Source organism: Carlito syrichta, unplaced genomic scaffold (assembly GCF_000164805.1).
Source record: "Carlito syrichta isolate Samal-C Ts95f unplaced genomic scaffold, Tarsius_syrichta-2.0.1 Scaffold301886, whole genome shotgun sequence".
In the NCBI taxonomy this organism is placed as follows: Eukaryota; Metazoa; Chordata; class Mammalia; order Primates; family Tarsiidae; genus Carlito; species Carlito syrichta.
The window spans coordinates 182,939-197,063 of record NW_007245982.1 but is presented as its reverse complement, the minus strand read 5'-3'; the positions used below and the strand labels follow the sequence as shown (position 1 = coordinate 197,063).

General features: G+C 36.9%; 1 protein-coding gene across 2 annotated transcripts in view; it reads left to right on the top strand.

Annotated features, from left to right (window-relative positions):
• GAP43 (growth associated protein 43) overlaps positions 1-12,808 on the top strand; it is a 98,248-nt gene extending 85,440 nt beyond the window's left edge. The window contains exon 3 of one of the 2 annotated variants that reach the window (XM_008055572.2): positions 12,127-12,808. In XM_008055572.2, the coding sequence (XP_008053763.1) occupies positions 12,127-12,215 (89 nt within the window). In that variant the 3' untranslated portion in view covers positions 12,216-12,808. The remainder of the gene's footprint in view (positions 1-12,126) is intronic. The other variant, XM_008055573.2, reaches the window with a different exon arrangement.
• The last annotated feature ends 1,317 nt before the right edge of the window (positions 12,809-14,125 follow it).

Here is a 14,125-nt window from a genome sequence, read left to right as displayed (position 1 = left end):
AAAGGAGATCTGAGAGGGTTACCAGTAGCATCTGCTACAACGAAGCTAGGATATCTAGAAGATTTAGGTAGGGATGCAGAGATGTAGAGAATATCTGAATGGCAAGTGAGGGAAAGGATAATATTGAGAATTGATTTTTTGCTATCTCTTTTTGCTTTGATAGGCCATTTATAAAAACTGAAATATCTACTATTTATTTTTTAGTTCACTAAAAACTATTGAATGTGGGTAATTTAAATTTAGCAAAATAGAAAAGGCAACACTGTAATTCAGAACCCCTGATTTGCAGTTAATTCTTGAAGGCAATTATGTGACTATTTTTTATTTTGATTAAAGGGACTCTTTCATTTTGAACTCTACACATGAGTCCACACATGTATCTTCATGGTACAATTTAAGTGTCTTATTCCAGACTCTATGTCTCTTTTTATTTTTCCAGTGAGAGTTCTTCTTTTAAAAAAATTTAATGCCTTTAGGCAAAGCCTGCACTCTCCAATTCCCCAGGGATCCCGCCACTAGTTTTACCCATGACCATATGTTCACATTAAGGTCATCTGTTTGGCTTCTTAGGCAATTGGGTTTGTAAGGATGGAGGGATACTGCTAAGATTTTCCCCTAGCTAGGATTCTCCTCCCATGGATCCTGTGAAATGAAAAGGGGAGATGCAGAGTTGAAATTGCTAATGTGTTTGTTGTAAACTTGTTTTCTTAGTATTAAACACATCGAAGCATTTACAATTGACACTGACTTCCTTGGATTAACTGTTGGTTAATTGATCATGATCTAGAACAACAATATAAATTTGCTTATTTTACCCTAAGACCTATGTCAAAGAATATATGCTAATAAATCAAATCATAAAGTACTTTTTCATGTTCAGGGTGATATACAGACATTAACTAATTAGCTTTTTACAATGCTAATATGAAAAAAGGTGTTACTAGATAATCAGTTATAGTATCACTGTCATTTATAGAAAACTAAAATCTCAAACAATTCTCCATTTTTTCTGTATTTTTCAGGTATATGTGGACATAAGTCTCAACAATTGATTTATATATTAATTTTACAGAGGTTTCCAAAGTTCCTCAGTTCATGGTTTAGTGATTTTTTTTAATGGCACCCTAAGCCAAAAGAAATACTAACAGTCTGCTTATTAGCTGGTTAGGTTCAAAGAGCTTAATTATAGCAGCTTGCACAGTATCCAACAGATACTGTTTCTTTTAAATTTAAAAATATTACTGGTAAGTTCACTGTGTCTCATGTTTTAAAATGCTTATTCATTATAATGTGCCAAGCAATGTAGATAACTGATAATTATCTCATTACATACAAGTCATCCCCCAAATTTGCTTTCTAAGAAGTCACATTCTAAGTCAACCTCACCTAGAAAAAATTATTTACCTACTTTTCTTTTATATATCATAGGCGATGCCTTGACATAATTTTTACTGTGAAAATTGGGAAGTGTGAACTGAATGAAAGTATATTCAATTTCAATTCTGTTTGAAGATAATTTAGATATTTTTACTTAAATATTTCAAATACATTTGTTGATTTTAAACCTGGCTAAAACTAATCTGTGGAGTATAGAGGGACTATAACGACAAAATCTTTGAAAATACTCCTAGAGTGTAATCTTTGTTTTATAATTTGATTTAGCTCAAATCCCTGATAAAATTTATTAAACATTGTTTTGAACCAAATTTCCAAAGATAAACTCTTTTGCTGAGGCCAATCAGTCTCTTCAATCTCTTGTTTTTGTCTATGGTCATAATTTATAGCAAAGAATTTTTATTATAAATGGTTCTTCCTAATGAAAACTGGTATAAAAATGTAATAATAAAATTCTGTCAAAAATAAACCCTCCCAAAATGAACCCCAGATTTTATGATTTATATCCACTCAAGTTATTTAAGAATACACCCTATGCTTTGTTTTTGTTTTCTTTTATTTCATTTTTATGTTTGGTAAATAAACTATCGGCTTTGCTGTCCCAGCTAATCCAGTCTGTCAAGGCATAAAGATAAAGCAGATTTTGGAGTTTTAACTGTCATCTGCACTTATCCCTTAGAGAGTTATCCTAATAAGATAGAGGAAAGAGTACTGGGCTATGAATTAGGAGTTCTTGGTTTTGGTGATACCGTCTTCAATTTTGTGACCATAGTCAAATGACTAACTTCTCACAACTTTAATTTTTCTTTTCAAAAATTTGGAGGTTAGTTAAGGTATTTCTTACATTGTTTCAGGCTCTAGGATTTTATGATTCTACCATATCTCAACGTTCTTATATAAAACCCTTCACAATCATTTGTGTGTGTGTGTGTGTGTGTGTGTGTGTGTGTGTTTATGCATTATATGTTTAGAATTCTCCTGGGAGGCTGGGCATGGTGGCGCACACCTATAATCCCAGCATTTTGGGAGGCTGAGGTGGGAAAATCACTTGAGCCCAGAAGTTTGAGGCCAGCATAGACAACATAGTGAGAACTCATCTCAATTTTTTTTTTTTGAGTTGGAGTCTCACTCTGTTGCCCAAGCTGGAATGCAGTGGCACACTCACGGCCACCACAGCCTTGACCTGCTGGGCTCAGGCGATCCTTCCACCTCAACTTTCCAAGTAACTGGAACTACAGGTGTGCGCCATCACGCCTGACTAATTTTTTAATTTAGATTTATTGTAGAGACGAGGTCTCACCAAGTTGCCCAGGCAAGTCTTGAATCCCTGGGCTCAGGTAATGCTCTCACCTCTGCCTCCCAAAGTGCTGGGATTACAGGTGTGAGCCACCATGCCCAGCCTTGTCTCAATTTTTAAAACGTTACTGGCTGTGGTGGTGAGTGCCTGTAGTCCTAGCTACACAGGAGGCTGAGGCAAAAGGATCCCTTGAACTCAAGAGGTCAAGGCAGTGGTGTACCTTGATTGTGGCACTGTACTTCACTGCACTGCACTCCCATATTGTCACCCAGACAACAGGGTGAGACCCCAACTCCAAAAATATGTGTGTGTGTGTGTGTGTGTGTGTGTGTGTGTGTGTGTATTCCCCTGTATTCCCCTGAGAGAATAGTCCTTATATCAGAAAGAAATTTTGAAATTATTTGAAGGCAAACTGATATGAGCCAACATGGCAACTATGGTAACAACCACTTATAATGAATTTATGGCAAGTTCATAAGAATTTATACTGAGAGAACAATCTATGACAAAGTTTGGGCACACTTGGAATTTTGAACTTTTAAATTGTACAGAAAAGAGAAAAACATTACCTTTCGACTTCTGACATGGCATTTCTCAAAATTTCTCTGTGTCATAGGAGCCATTATTATTTATCTTTATGCTGACTCCACATTCTTTCTTTCTTCCTACATACGAACAGAAGCAATACCTCAATAGGCCTACTCATTCAACTGCCAGCTGTGTGTAATTTGGCTGGGAGATGGGATGAAGGAGTCAGTCTACTTGATTGTCATGCTGGAGTAAGACTGTCATCCAATTCTTGTTTCTATTTTTATCTTTTAGAATTTGATGCATAATAATGATAAAAGCAACGTTAACATCATTTAATGTTATATATTTGCCTCATCTTATTCCAAAAATTGTTGAGGGGAACAATGCAAGCCATATAAATTGTAATTATTGATGTTTTTTCATGTTTCTAGTGGGGGAGAAGACAGTACACTAATTTTTTGAAGATTTGGTGGATATTTTGTTTGCAAAACATTTTTCAAGTTTAGTCAACCTATACCTTTTTTGGCTTTAGTTTTATTTTTTAAAGCATATCTCTGGGTCCCGTCTTTTAGATAAAAACACCAACTTTTGTTCTATAGAATAGAAATTTTATATTTTGTCTCAGCTTCTATAAAAGTAGCCCCCTTAAATTAGTAGTCACCTGTAGCCTTGCTTTCTGAGTAGCTACTCTTCTGAGTAGCTCTCTTTAATTAGTAAGTCACTCATATCCTTATTTTCACATCAGAGTCAGACTTTTACAGTGACACTCTGAGGAGCAAGTCTTAATTATTTGTCTAGGAAAGATTTTGGCGCGGGTGGGGGGATGGGATGATCTTGCTTTTTTCCTCTTAGGATGATAATGTTAAACTCGATGACTGGGATTAGGTTGAGTTGATTTCCCAAATCCATAGATTGGATTAAAATCCAACAAACCCCAAATTCCATAAATTGAATTGAAATCCCGACAAACCACATCTTACACTTTAAATTTTGTAAAGTGTTTTCAAATGCCTTCCTTCAACCTCCAAACAACCTACAATAAGGTGAGGCACGCATTATTATCCATATCATATATAAATTAGGAAACTGAGGCAAAGAAAGAAAAAACAACTTTTCTGAGCCATAAGACTAGTTAGTGGCAGAGTCACAGCCATAATATAAATCAGCTTGGTCGTAGGGCTAAACTTGAGAGAAGTAGAAATGTATATGGTATGTTTCATATGTCACTGGGACTCAAACCCGCTGCCTCTGAGTTTTCTTCTTGGTTAAGTTCTTTCTTGTTACTTTTGGTTAGTGTTATTAGCAATAGGATGATTCTCTCTGAAAGGCTAAGAATGTAAGGAGTGGGGACACAGGTGTTAATTGCATCATTCTCTGGACATCAACACATTGTATACTGTCTCCAAGTTTGAAAGGAACTTAAAATGGGAAACATGGTGATGAAAAGAGTAAAAATGGAGATCCCAGTGACCATCAGAAGCCATGATCCAGACTGCAGATGGACATCTGGTACACAGTTAAAGAGAAAGGCAGTGTAAGTAACAAACGGGCCATAAGTGAGTTAGCTGCCAAATGTTTTTTCATTACTTCCCTTTGAGGCTTCGAGGTGATGATGCTTAATTTTCAAGAAAGATGAAAATAAAAAGGGAAAGGAAGCAAACACCCAGCCCTGTGGTGATTGGTAGAGTAATTGTGGGCATGGCCCCAGGATGATAGCAGCTTCTATTTAATCAATGTTGACAAGGCTGGGGAGAGCTGGGCAGGTCCCAAGAGGTAATGTTTTACTCGGAAATCCACTCAACCTAATTTCAGTAATGTAGGGCTGTGGAGGGGCCTGGACTGGAGCCAGAAAACAGAGCCATTAGAGCTCCGCGTAGGCGATGGCAGCTGGGAACGCCGCCATCTCTCCAGCAGCATTGCAACCGGGCTGCCTGGCTGAGCGTGGAGCAGCCGCTGCTGCCTATGCTTCTGGTATTTGCTCCCCAGCAGAATGCACAGACATGCTATTCTCACCCTTTCGAGGAAATGAATGGAATGCCTAACGGCAAGAGCTGCTTCCAGAATCTGTTTTAGCAAGGATCAGGGAGCCAGTTGGGCATCTTTCAAGGACCACTGTGAAACTGTCCACCTACATCCCCTTAGTCTTTTAGAGTTACCCTTGCATTGTTGCAAATGCATACGGAATTAACTTAGATCTTTATTGCTGTCTTAATGTGGTTTTGCTCTATCTTAGGAATTGTGGTTGTGGATCAGAATGTGGAAACTACTAGGGTTTTTCATTTCTCAAAACTTATGAGATTCATTAAACTTACTCAACTTTGCAACTCCTAGAGAAGTAACCCAGGAGAAATTATGCCCCTTGGTTGCACTCTTCTTGTCTAGCTATTCTTCTTTGCTTTACCACCTTTTCTCCAACAAATAAAACACTGTTACAGTAATTTGCTAGCATATAAATTCCAAGAAGATAAAAGTTTTCGCTTCATGTTTTCATTACTCTATCACCACTGCTATGTTTGTAGATTGTAAAATAGTGTGTGGCCACATAGTAAGGCTCATTTCCCTTTCACTAGATGAATAGATGAATGAATGAACACCTGTTTCCTTGCCTTTTGAAGGCTCCTTCAACTGTGGAGCATTAAGAATGCATGACTTTACTGTCTCTGATGTTAACTTTCTCTTTTTAAGCTAAAGCATAAATGACAAAATTCATGGAGTCTGCTAGTGAACGTGGTCATTTCTAAGCAGTCTGTGGGTCCAGAAGAGCAATGTTTTTGTCAAGGCTCAAATGCCATGGCATAGGCAGGTTACAGTTTTCTGTCAGACTCTAACATCATCTGTCCAAATTGACTGAATCTAATTTTTAAGACTAAATGGTATGCATACTATCTCAAATGTGATGCACCAAGAGAGTGGATTAAACAAGTTTTTGAATCCCTATTTTAGCCTTTCATATAAATAAGTTTACTTACTCCTGCAAATATGGCCATGTTCCATGTGAAAATGTGTATTTTTAAAAAACTTTTTTCCTTTTAACTCAAATCACTAAAACATGTCATCATCAGTTTTAGTTTGTTTTTTATTTGTCTTGAACACTTTCTGTCCCATAATAGAACTGAATTTGAGAGTTGATTTTGCCCTGATGAAGACTGATTTTGGAGGAAACCATCACTAGTTAGACATTAATAATGAATGTTAGTGAGAAAAACCACTGATCATATGATATATTTATATATTTATAAATGTATGCATGTATATAGCTTTGGTGTCTTAGTCTGGCTGCTATAACAAAATACCACATATTTGGTGGCCTAAAAATATAGAAATTTATTTCTCACAGTTCTGGAATCTGGGGAATCTAAGATCAAGGTGATGGCAGATTTAGTGTCTGGTGTGGGCCTGCTTTCTCATGGCACCTTCTAACTGTGTGTCTTCATAAGGTGGAATGGATTAGCAAGTTTTTTTGCGGTCTCTTTTATAAAGACACTAATCCCAACCATGAGCGTTTTGCCCTCATGATCTAACTACCTCCCAAAGTCCCACTTCTTAACACAATCACCTTGGGGGTTAGAATTTCAACATGTGAATTTTGGAAGAACACATTCCGTCATTCATTTAATTTTGCTTTTCTTGCAATGTCTTAAGGATAATAACAGAATAACATTAGGTTTTCATGTTTAACATAAGTAAACATTCGTTTCGGAGCCAAACTGAAAAAGAACAAGCATTTTTCTACTCTTCAATTTACTGGGTTTCAGCTGTCACACCAGCAACTCCAAGCTTCCCACATTAGCCAGCTCCAGGCCTAGCTACTTTCACTCACTTGCTATGTCATTTGGCACTGAAAATCTCACTTCAATCTTTCAGCTTCTATTGCCTCTTCTTAAGTAATAACTGTCTCAGAGGGAGGTTGATCCTCTAGATGAGGAATACGATTATTACCCTAATTGGATCGTGGTAATTGAAGTGACCAGCTGGCTTCTGTCATTCATCTATCTTTGACACTCACCGTGATGATCAAAGTTTTTGCAAAAAATACTAAAGATTACATATTAACTCATCTCCGGTGCTTACAAATTGTGTAATTAATACCAGAAAGTGCCAAGACCAGATTTCATATTATGGAAGACTAATCAGTCCCTTCATTTTGAGCTGCTTTTCACAAAGCAGGATAGTTTTTAGACATTGTAGGCTCCTGGCCTACAGAGCTGTGGACTGGAATTTCTGCTTTAGTTTTCACTCTGAGCCTACCCACTCTTCTTGTACAAAGGTAAAAGCAGGAAAAGCAATCTAAGGTAGAAGCTGGCAGAATGACTCTGTCCTGGATTGGAATTTGCTGTTATCTACTAACCATGAGGCTTAAATAAACCATGTAATCTCCCTCTGCCTCAGCTTCCCCAAATGTAAGATGATTAAAGTAGCTGTGAGGATTAAACAAAATGCTGCAAGTACGCTTAGAACTGTTCTGAGCATACAGCGAGAGCTCAAAAATGTCAGCTGCGCCTAATTATACAAAGGACCAAGGAAGCCATAATTCATAGTTCTTTCTAGGCAGTTTTTTTGAGGCTAGTGAATAGAACAGATAAGAAAATGTAGATATACAACTATATGATTTATAACTACAATGGGTTATCTAGGGTTGGTATCAGTGGGAGAAAGAACAAGTTAGCAATATTGAGATCTTCTCTCCAACATTCAGGTTCAAATGGACCCATTTATACAAAACTTGGATTCTGTTTTAATAAATTTCCTTTTGTTGAGGTTAAACTCATATGCAGTCTTCCACCAAAGTAGAGCAAGTTAGAGTAAGTATATGGCCCACATCTGACTATTGTTTCCCTCATTTGCATGTAGGTTTAAAAAATATATGTTATCATGGGTTCTTAGTTTATCTCAAATTTATGGTTGCAAAATATTGATACTTATTTGGCGCATTTGATTTCTGCTAACTAGTTATCCCCTCATTTAAAAGAAAGATGACCTCTTTGCTCAATATTCAAAAATACCAGGTTTAAAAATTCACTTTCATCTCAGACAAATTAGAATGTATATATTATCATATTTGTTCAGCTGAATTGAGTTGCAACTAAATGACTAATGTTCTCTTTTGTCATCATCTAATTAAATTTCATCTAGTATAATTTTTATTTTACATTTTGGAGAAAACAGGTTTTTTTTTAATTTCAGAATTTTTGTAGGCCTAAAAGCTTGTAGACTCTAGCTAGTTAGTTTCTAGTGCTGAATTGATAAAATAAGTTTGGCCTTGACTTCTGTCACTCGAGTTTGGTCACCTAGTATAATAAGACAACACAGACTTGTAGAAGACCTGAATGAACAATATAAGTTAGGGAAAGTCCTTTTATCTGCACTTCAATGTCCTCCTCTGTAAAATGAGGGTGTTCATTTATTCTTTGAGTCAGCAAATATTTATTGAGGGCCTTCCTTGAATTAGATCCTGTGTTGTTATACCTACAGAGTTTATGGTTTAGTGACTAGAAGATATTCAAAGTTCCCTCTCATTTCTAACATTCTATGATTATGAAATTTATTGTCTGTTAAAGGTGTATTACAAAAGGCTTTAAGGAGAGCAAGGATATTTCTTTTTTTTTTCATTGCTTCTCCTCATTACCTAGAGAATACTTGGCACATTGCAGGTGCCCAATAACAATTTATTGAACAAATAAATGAATAAATAATTATATTTCAAATATTTTGAAACATTTGGGAAAAAAGAACAAACAGATATTGAAGCTAAGCTGTCTTACGAGAGAATAGACAGCAATAACTTCTGGTCACAATAAACAGATTTGTGCCAAATTTCACCTTGTTTTCTAGGCCCAGGCAAAGGATGACAAGAGAAAGTGGGGGGAATTTGGGAGGATTTAACTTGATTCTATTCCAACAAGGGACAGAAAGAAGTGCAGCTGCATATCAAAATCATCTGAATTTTGTTTGTTTTCTTGTTTCTCTCCTTTTGAGTTTTGTTCTCTTTATTCCTCAATATACAATTCATACATTACCCGGCCTACTTCCCCTTTTCTCTCATTTCCTAATCTCCTTCAAATCGTACATAACAGCTCCCAAGATTTTATTTTAGTAGAAGAGATTTAAAGTCTTCTCTTGCTCCTACAACTGATCCTTTTCTATGCTCCTGGGCTAAAGAGGGAAAATTGCTTGAACCAAGGTTACAATGAGCTATCTCCAGCCTGAGTGACAGAGCAAGACCCTATCTCTGAAAAAAAAAGTTTTAGAATTCTTAAGGAATATTGCTGATACATCTAGAGTATGATGATGATCAAAATGTAGATACTGTTATTCAAGAGTTAATACTTATCTTAGAAACCTACAGCCTTAAAATTTCTTTCTATGGCCGGGCTCAGTGGCTCAGCCTGTAATCCCGCGCTTTGGGAGGTCGAGGTGAGTGAAGTGCCTGAGGCCGCGGGTTCGAGACCTGCTTGGGCAACTTGGCGAGACCTCATCTCTACAATAAATCAAAAAAAATCAGCCAGATGTGGTAGCACACGCCTGTAGTACCAGCTACTTGGAAGGCTGAGGCAGAAGGATCACTGGAGCCCAGAAGGTTGAGGTTGCCGTGGCTGGGAGCGGCCACCTCACTCCAATCTGGGCGACCGAGTGAGACTCCAACTCAAAAAAAAAAAAAAAAAAAATTCTTTATGACCAGTAGCAACATTAATAGAGTAACTACATTTTGGAAATCGCTTATGGTAAGTTATGAAGCCTACAAAATAAGTTAGACCTAAATTTTTGACTAAAAATTGGGTAAAATTACCTATAGAAGCTGCTTACATTCTTTACTATTCCAGTCTAGTGTGATTCTAAAAACCAAATCTATTTTCAAGAAAATAAGCACTTACTTCTACAAAAAGATTCAAAGAATATTATTAGATAGGTATTCCAAAGAAAAAATTCCAAAAATGTGTTTCACCATGGTGGCTTATTTAAATAAAAATGTTCAGCTTTATCTGAATATAAATATATAGCTGATTGATTTGAAAGAAATATACATTTTTATGAGCTCTTCTAATGATCTCCTAAATTATCCCCATTTCTCTAATCTTAACATCTGCCAATACTAAATCCATGTTATTTAGTATTGCTAGTTTGATCTCCTTAAAGCATAGTTGTATTATATTCCTTGCTCAAATGCTTTCAAAGTCTACCTATTATCCTCAAATTAAATACAAATTTGTTAGCTTAACAATATTCCATTTACTTCACTTTATCTTTTCAAGAAAAATCAGAAGACAGTAGTTGCTAAGAGGAGAAAAGCAATAACAATAGCTTGATTGTAAAAGTCACAGGCATTTTCAACATCAGAGAGTATGAAAGAAAAATGTTAATATTGCAAACCTGGGACTACTATTCTTAGAAAGGCCTGTTTGTGAAGTTGGCTGGAATCTGGAAACTTGGATATGAGAAGGTTTTGCCCATTCTGTACTGATAAAAGTGATTCTCTGTGCCTAAAATTTTTGTGCAAACAATGTGGTTTATGCTGGAGGTCAGTTTTCCTTCTGGGTGTCTGGATTTTGTACATTCTAAGCAGAGGGTGCTTACGTGATCAACCCCCCTTATGAATGTTGGACATGTAGGCTCAGGCAAGCTTCCCTAGTAGATGACATTTCACGTGTGTTATGGTAATTCATTGCTGGAAGAATTAAGCACATCCTGTATTACTCCCCAGAGAGAAGACTCTTGGAATCTTCTGGTTTTTTCCTCCAAACTTTGCCCCAGGCAATATTTCCCTTTGCTTACTTTGCTTTGTGTCCTTTCACTGTAATAAATAATAGTGATGAATTAGACTGTATGATGAGTCTGTCAAGTCCACCTATCAAATCATTGAACCTAGTGGTAGTCTTGGAGATCCCCAAAACTGGGAGTTTATTGTTTGACAGCACAGGTGATTTCAGTACAAATGAAATTTTTTCCCATAAGATGGCATATTTGCAAACTATCTTATAGTATGACTGAGTTCTACAGGAAATCTAAGGAAATAAAATTATTCTTCAAAAGACACAAAGTATTCTTTGTCAAGCAAAGCAATACTTGCCCTATGGATAAGTATGTTCAAATGAAATGTGCTTAGGTGTAAGAAATGGAAAATTACCATAATGCTTTAAAGAGGTTAGTAATTTGTCTCTCACAATAACAAACCTGAAGGAAAGGTGTCTAGGAGAAGTGCAATCATTCAACGATGATTTTTTCTTTCTCCTGCACCATCCTCTGTGTATAGTTTTTGTCTTTATGGTCACAAGGTACCTGCTACACTATCAGGTATTGTTTGATGACCCAGTCCTCGGAAATAGGAGAATGCAAAGGGCAAAAACCCAACTTTGCCCTCTCTAAGGAATTCTACCTCTATCTAATTGTGTTGTATGGCTGTCATATACAAATTCAACTGGAGCTGGTAATTCAACTATTTCACTTCCCAGTTTTTGTAGTACTAGAAATGAGGAGTAAAAGAGTTGGAATGGATGTTCAATGAGCCACATAATTTATCTGTCACCATTATTCTAACACTAATGGCAGAGAAATGCAAGATTATTGTTGATTCTCTATGTGAAGATCCTATATGCTGATAGCTTGATTGTAAGGCTGAGAGGTTAATTACTGAGAAATTATCACGGTAATTTCTGTTTAGTGGATTCCTTGTCCCTAAAATAACTTTGCTCCTGGTCCCTTCCATATGTGCCACTGAATATCTTCCTGGAGGTAAACTCTTCTGAACTTGGAAATTACATTGACTGGAATAGCAATAATCTATTTTTATCTTAAAACTCTTGTGTAATGGCATAGAAAGAATAAATGCATTGTGCCATCTTATGAACAGATTAGACAAATTACTAACTCTCATTTTGTCCCCCACCCCATCTTTTTTTCTTCCTCAGAAGCTGTAGATGAAACCAAACCTAAGGAAAGTGCCCGGCAGGATGAGGGTAAAGAAGAAGAACGTGAGGCTGACCAAGAACATGCCTGAACTTTAAGAAATGGCTTTCCACATCCCTACCCTCCCCTTTCCTGAGCCCTGTCTCTCCCCACCCTCTTCTCAGCTCCACTCTGAAGTCCCCTCCTGTCCTGCTCACGTCTGTGAGTCTGTCCTATCCCACCCAGTAGCCCTCTTTCTCTCTGTGTGGCAAACATTAAAAAAAAAAAAAAAGCAGGAAAGATCCCAAGTCAAACAGTGTGGCTTAAACATTTTTGTTTCTTGGTGTTGTTATGGCGAGTTTTTGGTAATGATGATCCAATCATTTGGGAAATTCTTGCACTGTATCCAAGTTTTTTGATCTGGTGCGTGTGGCCCTGTGGGAGTCCACTTTCCTATCTCTCTCTGTTCCAAGTGTGTGTGCAATGTTCCGTTCATCTGAGGAGTCCAAAATATCAAGTGAATTCAAAACCATTTTTGTTTTCATCCTTTTCAATGTGATGGAATGAACAAAAAGGAAAAAAATTCAAAAACCCCAGTTTGTTTTAAAAAATAAATAAATAAAGCAAATGTGCCAATTAGCGTAACTTGCGGCTCTAAGGCTCCTTTTTCAATCTGAATATTAATAAATCATGAGAGTAATCAAAGTCCAATGGCTGTGTGTGTCTGTTCACCTTCTCATTCATTACTTGGACAACTTTGGGATATTACATTTCATTCTTTTTCTGGCCCTTCAGTCTGATACCAACAACCCTGGTAAAGACAGATGAAGCCCAAGGCTTTGGTCAGTACCAGTCTTTGATGGGATGGCTGGGCACTGTATTGGCTTGCTAGAACTTCTGTAACAAAGTACCATAGACCGAATGACTTAACAGAAGTTCATTAGTTTACAGTTCTGGAGGCTAAAAGTCTGAAATCAAGGTGTTGGTAGGGTTTGTTCCTTCTGAGGGTTATAAGAGAAGGATCTATTCCAGGTCTCTCTCCTTGGCTTATAGACGGCCAACTACTCCCTGTGCCTCTTACATCTTCCCCCATGAGTGTCTTTGTATTCAAATGACTTGTCTTTATAAAGATACTAGTCATATTGAATTAGGGCCCTCTCTAGTAATCTCACTTTAAATTGACTGCCTCTGTCAAGACTCTCCAAATAAGATCACATTCTGAGATACTAGGAGTTAGGACTTCCATATATGAATGTATGTAGTGGGGAAGCCAGAATTCAGCCTATAACAGATACTAAGACTTGGTATTACTAAAATAGTCTCAGAGTATTTTCATTATTCAGGAGTTTAGTTTATCCATTGAAAAGTTATCCCATGTTTTGCTGAGTCAAATATCATAGAGAGGGGCTGGACATGGTGGTACACACTTGTACTTCCAGTAACTTGAAGTACAAGTATTTATTACAAAAATGTATTTACTATAGAGATGTGCACAGCTTTTAGAAACCCCCAGGCTTTTGTTTAGTTGATTTGCTTTAACCCAGTCCATTCTAACTTCTTCACCTTATGAACCTCTGTTGTATTTACAGTTCCTGTCCACGATGGTTGTCAGATTAGCAATTAGTTATAATCACTGTACCTGCTAATGGTGACAGTCTATAAAGAAAAGGTGCACATTTAGCAATCCATTGTTAGACCTTTTCAAATTTATTTCCATTCCTAGTTTTTAAAATACCTTCTATGAGAAGGTAAATCAGTCTTATGAGAAACAAAGTAAAGATTCCTAAATCCTAATGTATCTATGTCCTTTAGTCCTCCCTAAATTTTGTAAATCAGCCCTGATACAAATTCCTAACAGGTCATGTTCTTCTCTGGCCCTGAGTGTCCATCCATAAATAAGCATGACTGGGGGATTCCCTTCAGCTTCCTACATTCATCTGCATATAGAATTTCCTAGTTGGAAAGAGAAAACGGAGTCAAAGAGAAAGCTCTCATAAAAATGAAGATCATGGAAATAAGTCA